At 32.0% G+C, this 9,652-nt stretch overlaps 1 protein-coding gene across 1 annotated transcript; it reads right to left on the bottom strand.

Moving 5' to 3' along the window:
* Window positions 1–3,599: 3,599 nt before the first annotated feature.
* LOC141585982 (uncharacterized) lies at window positions 3,600–5,810 on the bottom strand. The gene is made up of 2 exons (XM_074407070.1): window positions 5,591–5,810; window positions 3,600–4,229 (listed from the first exon to the last, which is right to left on the bottom strand). Exons 1-2 carry the CDS (start codon window positions 5,689–5,691, stop codon window positions 3,887–3,889), a joined length of 444 nt encoding a protein of 147 aa, XP_074263171.1. The 5' UTR covers window positions 5,692–5,810; the 3' UTR covers window positions 3,600–3,886.
* Window positions 5,811–9,652: the final 3,842 nt, after the last annotated feature.

The following is a 9,652-nucleotide window of genomic DNA, read 5'->3' as shown; positions in this document are numbered from 1 at the left end:
TTCAAGTGTGAAACAGAGAGCATATACTCGTAGGTCGGCCATATGATGGAGTATATCGATCAGATTAAGTGACATTTTTACTGTTAAACGACATGACAAAAAAATGACGAGAAGATTAAAAGTACATAAAAGTTGTTGAGTGCTTAGACTAGAATTATTTGGTACTAAAAATCATAATTATTTCGTCAGTATTAAATTTGTCCTAGCAAAATGCAGCTCACTGAGTCACTGTACACCCAAAAAAAAAAAAAAAAAACTATTTCGATCAAGAATCCGATCTAATATTAATACACCCCATGTCTTCTACATATAGAAGGCATTGAAATCATTAGAGAAGTCGTGTTTTTTTTCCTCTTTTAGGAAGACGTTTAGAAATAAACTTTAAACTTCGATTGATCAATGTTACAAGATAATTTGTATTGTACGTGGTCATTTTGAAATGTCGTCTTAGTTATGACCATGGTTTAGAGAACTATAAGGCGTGTGGTCATTTTGAAATGTCGTCTTAGTTATGACCGTGGTTTAGAGGACTATAAGGCGCACGCTATTTTTTAGGCCGAAAGTTGTTTACTGAACTGAAACGAGTTGTGGTGAGTTGAATTGAATTTAATAACTTAAAATGAGATGTACTAAACTGAAATGAGTGAAACTAAGCGGAATAAAACAGTGCCTTATAAGAGGATAATTGTTTAAACACAAATTCTCATTAAAGACGAACACTATCTGTCACAAGCTGAAAACGGATAGTGTCCCTCTCACAATATGCAAGTGTCTTATTGTGAGAGAGATACTACCCGTCTGCAATTTGTGACGAATAATGTCTGTTATAAGCTAATGTCTGTCATAAACAAGACGCTTTGTTGTTTAAAACATAAACATGTATGCATGGGGATGACATGCACTTTATTGCTATTAACAGCTTTATGTAGCACTTCAAAAGATATGTGACCAAGCCAGGCAGCCACCCGATGCTCTATACATTTTGGTCAAACAAGTACTAAGAAGAAGCCACCACGCACAACTTTGGGATGTGAAAAAGTTTCTTCATATTTTAAAGGCAAAACACAGGTGAATGGCGAAGATGTAACAATGCTGCTTTTGTTATGTTAAATTCCAGATTCTTCGTGTTGTAAAGCTATTGTTATGTTACTGTTCCGTACGTACAATCTCGAAGTGATTACGTAAACCTTTAAAATGAGTTAGGGCGACGATTTAGCTTGTGATCCCGTTTCTTTAGCTTAGTTTCAACTTATTTCAGTTCAGTTGAACTCAACGCTATTCAGTTTAGCTAAGTTTTACTGAAATCTATTATTATCTCAGCTTCACTCAATTACGTTCAGATTAGTTTAATTCAATTCAGCTATTAATCCAGCTCTATCGTGAGTATATAAACAACTTTTTTTTTTGATGACGAGGGGATTGAATCCTCTCGAGCCCATGTATTCCCGCACCACCACATGGACCATGTAAGTCACCCCCTTTGGGGGCTGCAGTGGCCAAGTGATCATCGTCTCATATGGTATTCGAACCCGTGACCTTTCAACTCCTGCATTTCTGCAAGCTTCAAGCTGGTATATAAACAACATAGAATATGGTACTATTTGGATATGAATTATGATATTATTAATGTGTGTGTGTTATATTAAAGAAAATAAGAGTGTGCTTACTACATATACGTAAGAAAAAATTAGACTCGGAGCAAAATTAATCAAATTTTCAACAATGTAGATGAAAATACAAGATGATCAATCTCAATGTGCACCGTGTATTGTAAAACATTGGCTACATGGACGCAACTTCATTCATATCTCAAGAATTGGATACATTAGCATTTCTTTTCCGAAACTATTTTAACTTATTTCGTTATTTCTCAAAACGTAACTATATATCTGGTACACCATCAAATATATATATATATATATATATATATATATATCAGCCTAGTAATATTAAGCCTAATTCGTCCCAATTTTAAATAAACAAAAAAGAAATTGATCAACTATATCTATTAACCTTTTTTTAAGATGGAAATGAGATACTGTTCTCGAATGTTACTAAATACTGATGTCACCAATAACGCCATCTCATTTTCCGTCCAAATAAAATTCTCGTGGGCCCACATTTACAGTTTGACTGAGACTCCTAAAAGCACACAAGGGTAGGAACACTGAACAGTAACATACATACTCCAAAACCCCCCAAACAGTAGAGACATCTCATCTTATTCATTTGTACATCTAGTGAATAAAATTTCCTAAAAAAAATATTAAAAATATATAGTGGTAAGGCAAGTAGACTAATAATTGAGGTATCAATAAATAACTTTCAATGTATTTGAGAAAGCTACCCACAACTTTTAGGTACTATGAACTCCTTAGCAAAAAGCCAAGAAATTGCATTCAATTCTCCTAAAGACATTCAACGTACAACAAAGAGAGATTGTAAATTTAGTTTAATTTAATTCTTTCAAATAAAAATAAAATAATTAAAATTATTATATCCCCCAATTTTATGCCAAAGACAAAAGAGACTCTCTTGTATAGGCCTTACTAGACCCTCACAAAACTAGTACATTTCCTAACCTAATTAATCTATCGAAAGCGATAGCGCGTCATATTCATCGGGTGGTATTCATGTTCAGTACTATATTATTAATGTAGGATTATACAAATAGAATGTAAGGGTTATACAACCAAAGTATTTTTTAAATAATATGTTATGTAATTTTATGTCAGCGAGAATTTAGTTTTATATCAGGTGATGTAACTTATTTTCTGATTAAATGCATGTTAAATAAAGAAAATATCATAATATTTTATGCTAATTTTGTGACATTGAGAATCTGGTTTTATATCATGTGATGTAACTCATTTTCTGATTAAATGCATGTTAAATAAAGAAAAAATCATAATATTTTATGCTAATTTTGTGACAACGAGAATTCGGGTTTATATCAAGTGATGTAACTTGTTTTCTGATTAAATACATGTTAAATAAGTTATTATATATCTTTTTTTTTCATCGATTCAGTATTGGACAAGGACGGATACAAATCATACAATACTTTATAAGTGAAAGCGAAAATAAAGAATCAATGAAAACACTTTTTTTTTCCGAATCTATTTACACAAATGGTTACAAAGAGGTTTCAAACACATTACCTTTCCTAATCAAATCTCCTTTCACAAAGCTAATTTTCTTTTCATGTTAATTTAAGGTATAATTAGTAGTTATTCTAAACCTATCAAGCATTCTAGACTTAAGACTTTGTTGTACAAGTTGGTGTTTTTTGACAAGATAAGAGCTAAATAAACACCACGCTTTCCACGACAATGACATAAAAGTATAAAACTAATGCATGGCCATAAATCATAATAATGTCTGTCTCGTCACTTATCAAATATAAATATTACATGGAATATATATTATTGATTTTTTGTGACGTGTACCTTACATAAACACATAAGATTCTAATTTAAGAAATAAAGAATTATGATATATAAACTCATTTATACCATTTATAGTAAAATATTACGGAGTATTATTTTTTCTTTAATTAGACTTTTAATATATGCCCTTACAGCCTTACTGCACATGTTAGAAAAGTCGATATATTATATAAAAACAGACTTTAAGTGATTACACTATTAATACAAGATAACATAAAGAACTCATAAGACTAAAACAAACACACAATCTAAACCTAATTAAGTCCTTAGAGAAAATTGGGTTCGGCCTTGTGAACTGAGTGTCACAAGGCCAGAACACACCGAACCTAGGATTTATTTCGGAAAATATACACATACATACTATATAAGTTTCCTTGTTAATTATAAAACTCTATATATATAGTTTCTATAGTAAACCAAACAATATACTTACTTAATCAACACATAACATCCTTAAGAAGTTTATAACGACGATGAGTTCCGGTACGTGGAGACGGAATCCCGGAATTCCTAGCAACACTATTAGTATTATTATTATTGTGACTTCCACGTTCACCGGGAGATGCAACATTACGATCTTCATTATGCTTATTAATCCTTTCGCCTGAACCATACTCGGACCGAATATTATCCAATGATGACGATGATTTGATCTTGATGAGAGGCTTATTAGAGTGGGTGTTATTAGTTGTTGAAGATGAGTTTCTTCCTTCACTTAGACACCAATCACATAATGTTGATGATGATGATTCATTTCCATAATAGTAGTTGCTACAATACCTACCATACAATGTACAAATAAAATATAAATTAATCAAAACTTAATTAATATTTATTCTTGTTATTATTGAACAAGATGTTTACATATGATCATAATATTATTCTTATGTAAACTGGTGTGTTCACTATCGATAACAATGTATAATCCGCTCGCTGCAGACAGGGGAGTCTAATACCAAGGGCGATCACGGACGGCGGAACCGGACCTCCAGTTTCGGCCATTGGATTTATAAGTTTTACTGATAAAATTCAATACAAACCTCGACGTGTAGTATACTTATACATTTATATTTAGGGTCTTATTTTTTTATGGTGCACCGAACCTCCATTTACTTTAAGACGCCCTTGACTGCAGATATGATCATGGTATGATGATATATTATGATACTATACTATCATGTGACATAGTACAATATTAAAGAGTTCATGTACAGATAATTAATATTTATTCTTGTGATTATTGAACAAGATGTTTACATATGATCATAATATTATTCTTATGTATAAACTGGTGTGTCCACTGTCGACAATAATGTATAATCCGCTCGTTGCGGATATGATCATGATCGACACGATCATAATATTATGATACTACTATACTATCATGTGACATAGTACAATATTCAAGAGTTCATGTACCGATCGTGACAATATAATTCTTGTGGTTATCAAATTTTAAGCAAAATGTTTAAATATGAGCATAATTATACTGTACTAAACTATTTTTACAATTTATCTTAATTGGTGATACTGAAATTCAATACTACGTGAATATACATGGAATCTATTATCACTTTATTAATTGAGTTTACACGTGAAAGTATGATAATTAAACATAAATATCATTCAATAATACCGAGTTATTATTATTATTATTATTATTCTTTACAAATCATGATTTAACATGGCATACGTACCATAAAAACAATTTAATGAACATAAGTTTATAATCGAAATGATCTCATATAAAATAATTAACATTTTTATGAGACAAAATACATGTTCATATTTTTAGGGGATTAGTCACTAAGAAAAGGAAAGTGTTAGGGTGACACCGGGTAATAGCTAAAAAGAATACTGGATGACTAAGAAGATCATGTAATTCATATTATCGGAATGAGACTGCATTAGCAGATAGTACTAAGTCTCGATACCACCTCGCATGTAAAATATATAGGGTCTATTAACATGATGGACTCATGGACTTCACATAAGAACATGTGAGTGGATAAGGGTGATGAGTGATGACTAATGAGAAACAAATTAGTATATATCAGTATCACCTGATGACGCCCTATCATGAGTCGGGAATGCAATAAAGTAGAAATGAAGATGGAGGGTATAGAGATAAAGAAACGTACGAGTGCTGCAAACGGAAGAAACAACGGGAACATTGAAAGAGTTTATCAGGAAAGCCAACATCACCACACATGCAACATACTCTTTCTTCATCATCTCCCATTTTTTTTTTTTCTATTTATTTTAGAGAGATAAGTAAATTATTAAAGAGGGGGACAAGTTTTTAAGGAAGGGAAAAAGTATGGGAGAAATTTGTGGTATGCCTCGGTTTATTTGCATCTCATGTCCCTATATATACCCACCATTTAATTATTATAATAATTGTATAATTAGTTTATTATTAATTCTTATATTTAAGTTTAATATTCTTATTAGTTCATAAATTAACTTTTACTTTAGTTCAGCTCATCCCTCATTCTCTCAAAAATTAACTCTTAATTTAGTTCAGCTAATCAATTCAATTCTTCAATTCAGCTCAATTAAGTTCAGTTCAGATCAGCTCATTTGAGCAAAAAAAAAAGAATAGGGCCTTACAACCTGGTTTTCTTGACTTAATTTCAACTCATTTCAGTTCCGCTCGGCTTTATTCTGTTCAATTTACTCTCATTAAGTCCAACTCAGCTCAGTTCAGCCCAGACCAGCTCTATTCAAATTAACTCTTAGGCCCTGTTCTTTTGGATTGAAACTGATCTGATCTGAACTAAACTTATGAGATCTGAACTGAACTGAACTTAACTTAACTTATAGGATATGAACTGAACTTATAGGATCTGAACTGAATTTAACTGAACTTATAAAATTTGAAGTGAACTTATAGGATCTGAACTGAATTGAAATTATAGGATCTGAACTTTATTGAATTTATAGGATTTGAACTGAACTGAACTGAACTTATAGGATTTGAAGTGAATTTAAATTAAGTGACTTTAAGTCCAAAAAAACCGGGTCTTACTTCAGTTCAACCCAACTTCATTTCCTTTAATTCAGTTCAATGCAGCTTAGTCTAATACAATTTAGCTCTTCTTAGCTAAAAACAACTTAGCCTTAATGATATTCTACAAAATATAAATGGATTAGCAAAATATTTATCTTATCTATCTAAACAATAAATACACAATACTTTTTTTTACTCCTTTTAATTTAAGACAAATATATTTGACTTAACAATATCAGTTGTTAGTTTATTGGTATTTGATTAATTAATTAATTAATTAAGGTAATTAATAGGGTGTTGGAAAAAAACATAAAACAAAAAGGGGGGTGTAGTGGTAAATTGATGATTACGTTATTGATAATTAAATAAAAGGTAGTGGGTATTTATAAGAAGTTGCAGAGGTAGACCAGAGGTTGCTTGCAGTCGTTTTCTGTTGGAGTTGTGGGGTCCATACTTACAGTGTATGTGATAGGGAAAGGGAAATTTGTATCTACTTCGTATGTCATTTTAATTTAATTAATTACTTTTAACATTTTTATTAATTATTGAGTTAATTTAATTTCTCATGTCCTTATATTGTTTTATTCCTTTATACGAAAATCAAAGAGACAACTAGACAAGTAGACAACCAGTAAGATTGAGTATCGGTTTAGGATCGGATTGGGTCGGATTGGGATGACTCATCTTAGATATTTGTATAGATATTTTGTAGGTGAGACTTGGATCGGATTGGGAAGAATCATCTTAGATATTTGTATTGATATTTTTGTAGGTGGGATGACTCGAGGTAGAAGGTATTAAAACACGAACGAGAAAGGGGTTTTAGTCCTTTCCCCTTTCTAGTTATGGATGATGTATTTCGTGTAAATTTAAGGTAAGTTATAAACTCGGTAAAAAAAATAACAATGAAAATAATAAGTTTATCACTCATGCATTATCCCTCAAATAGGTGATTCAAAGGATTATTGATTTAACTCAAATATCTTATTAGAAAAAACAAAAACTCTAAAACATCATTTTGAGCATTAATTTATTTATTTATATTTTTTTTATTCATTTATGCATATTTCTCATACTTAATTTATTACTTCCATCATCTCTTCTTCATCCTAAATAACTTTCCAAGAACATAAACAATTTACATTTAAAAACTTTCTATTTATTTGTCTCTTTTTTTTTTGTGTGTAAAACACTAAAAAGAGGCTCCCACAATGATAATTTTAATGCTGACGAGGTATGTACAATAATCTGGTATAACAACTATAGTTAATCATTTTTCAAATTTAAGATTTAATCTCAAATTTTCTTTAAAATGCAAGGCCGTCAAATAACTTTAAGAGACCCAGATCTAAAAAATAATTCTCAATCCCATATAATAGAAAAACTTAGTTTTTGTAGTAAATAATACTCAAACTTAACATTTGGCTAGCAAACAAAGACACCGATTTTGAAAACGTATTAAACATGCTATTAGACGATGCCGTGAAAATGCTAGGTAAAGTTTTGTGGATTAGTTAATGGTCCAGCTGCATCAATTAAGCCGGCAAATCTTACTGGATATGAGCAGGAGCAGCCAATACATACATGCATGACGAAGTTTACGTTTGAAGAATTCTTGTACGTAATTAAACAGCTTCTAGATCGAGGTTAGTAAAGTCGGTCCATTTTTCACAATTTAATTCACGCATGCATGCTACTACTTTGCTACGTCCTTTTACCCGGTTTGGGGGAAATTAATTTAAGTCATCTTCAATAGGGGTAAGCTTATTACGCTAAGATGATCATAAGATGCAAAGGAATTTCCCTTCATTCCCAGCTTAACTTTGTTTAGTTATGACTTATGATTATGGTTGTTCAATGGTGCGGATCGGCTCAGCTCACCTCAGCACTTGTAAGCTAATTTTTTTAACCCAGCACAGCCCTTTTTTCACCTCGGGTCGGGTTAGTATCGCATTTTCCTTGGCCTGGGCCGGTCCCAACTTAAAAGTTGAAAAAACAAAGGTTGCCCAGCCCGGCTCATCCTGACCCACTACTAAGTGAGTTGGGTCCGAGTTGGATGAAACCACCTCGGCACTTAGGGGTGTTCACCGGGCCGGGTAACCATTTATCCCCAAGACCGAAGATTTGACTAGACAAGGACTCCTTTAAGTCTGGTTTTTTCCGGGTTTGGACCTGATCAAATCGACTTTGAAGGGTAAATTGAGTTTTTTCTTTTTTAGTGTGGACCGAACCTGGGATCGGTCACCATATTTATTTTGTACCTGGAGATCGACCTGACTTGTCTGGTAGGTCCGGTTTGCGATTCCAATCTCTTTTGAACACCCCTACCGGCACTGGTCCGGTCCAGTCTGGTCCCTAACTCTTATCGTGCTTGGGTTGCTGACCCTCAATCCGGGCAGCCCCCGTCCCGGCTCACTAAGTACCCCTAGACTTAGAACTATGGATTTTGAGAATTAAAATAACAATGAAGATAATAAATTTGAAATAGAAATCCTTTTCAACATATGTGAACATATAATCATATTGTGATCGTACTTTTTTCATCCCAATTATTTGTTTATCTTTTTTAGTCAATCCCCACTAAACTAAAAAAATAAGAAATTCTTAATGTTTTCCCGCCCAATTGATTGACTATCGTGGTGGGCCATGCTAAAATATTAATAATTGATATGATTCACTAGCAAAAGAAAGTGAAACTCATGTTATTCTGAATTTCTGATTCACTAACAAAAGATATGATTCACTAAATACGTTTGGTGCATATTGAAATCTGTAAACTTTTTTCTCATCAATGCAATAACAAAGTAGCGACCCAATATTAGATTATGTTTTTCTATAATAGTCGGATTTTATTATTTTTAATAATAAAAAAAGATTTACACCAAAATAATTTAATCTAAAAGTCCTTTAAATACTACACTTTTTTTTGATAATATCACTAATATTATAATCATTACATTACAACCTATTATAAGTAAAATTCATTTATATAAACATTATATAAGCCAAGATCACAAATATTACGCTTTAGCTCACAAATACCGTACTTTAGCATGGGATCTCAACTAGTTGAAGATAAATAAATAAGTGTAGCAGAGAGACTACATGTCATAACATTAGAGATATACGGAGTACTATGAACGCATAAACAATTACAACAACAATTCATCTTTTCGTCCCTGCCATCCAC

The sequence above is a fragment of the Silene latifolia genome, chromosome 6 (genome assembly GCF_048544455.1).
Source record: "Silene latifolia isolate original U9 population chromosome 6, ASM4854445v1, whole genome shotgun sequence".
Lineage (NCBI taxonomy): Eukaryota > Viridiplantae > Streptophyta > Magnoliopsida > Caryophyllales > Caryophyllaceae > Silene > Silene latifolia.
This window is presented reverse-complemented; position numbering and strand designations above follow the sequence as displayed.

What these genes read in the sequence shown, in the direction of transcription:
- LOC141585982 (XM_074407070.1), bottom strand. Translation starts at nt 5,691, where the DNA reads ATGGGAGATGATGAAGAAAGAGTATGTTGCATGTGTGGTGATGTTGGC. An exon ending in TTCTTCCGTTTGCAGCACTC is followed by an intron (nt 4,230 to 5,590) that starts GTACGTTTCTTT and finishes ATTGTATGGTAG; the next exon opens with GTATTGTAGCAACTACTATT.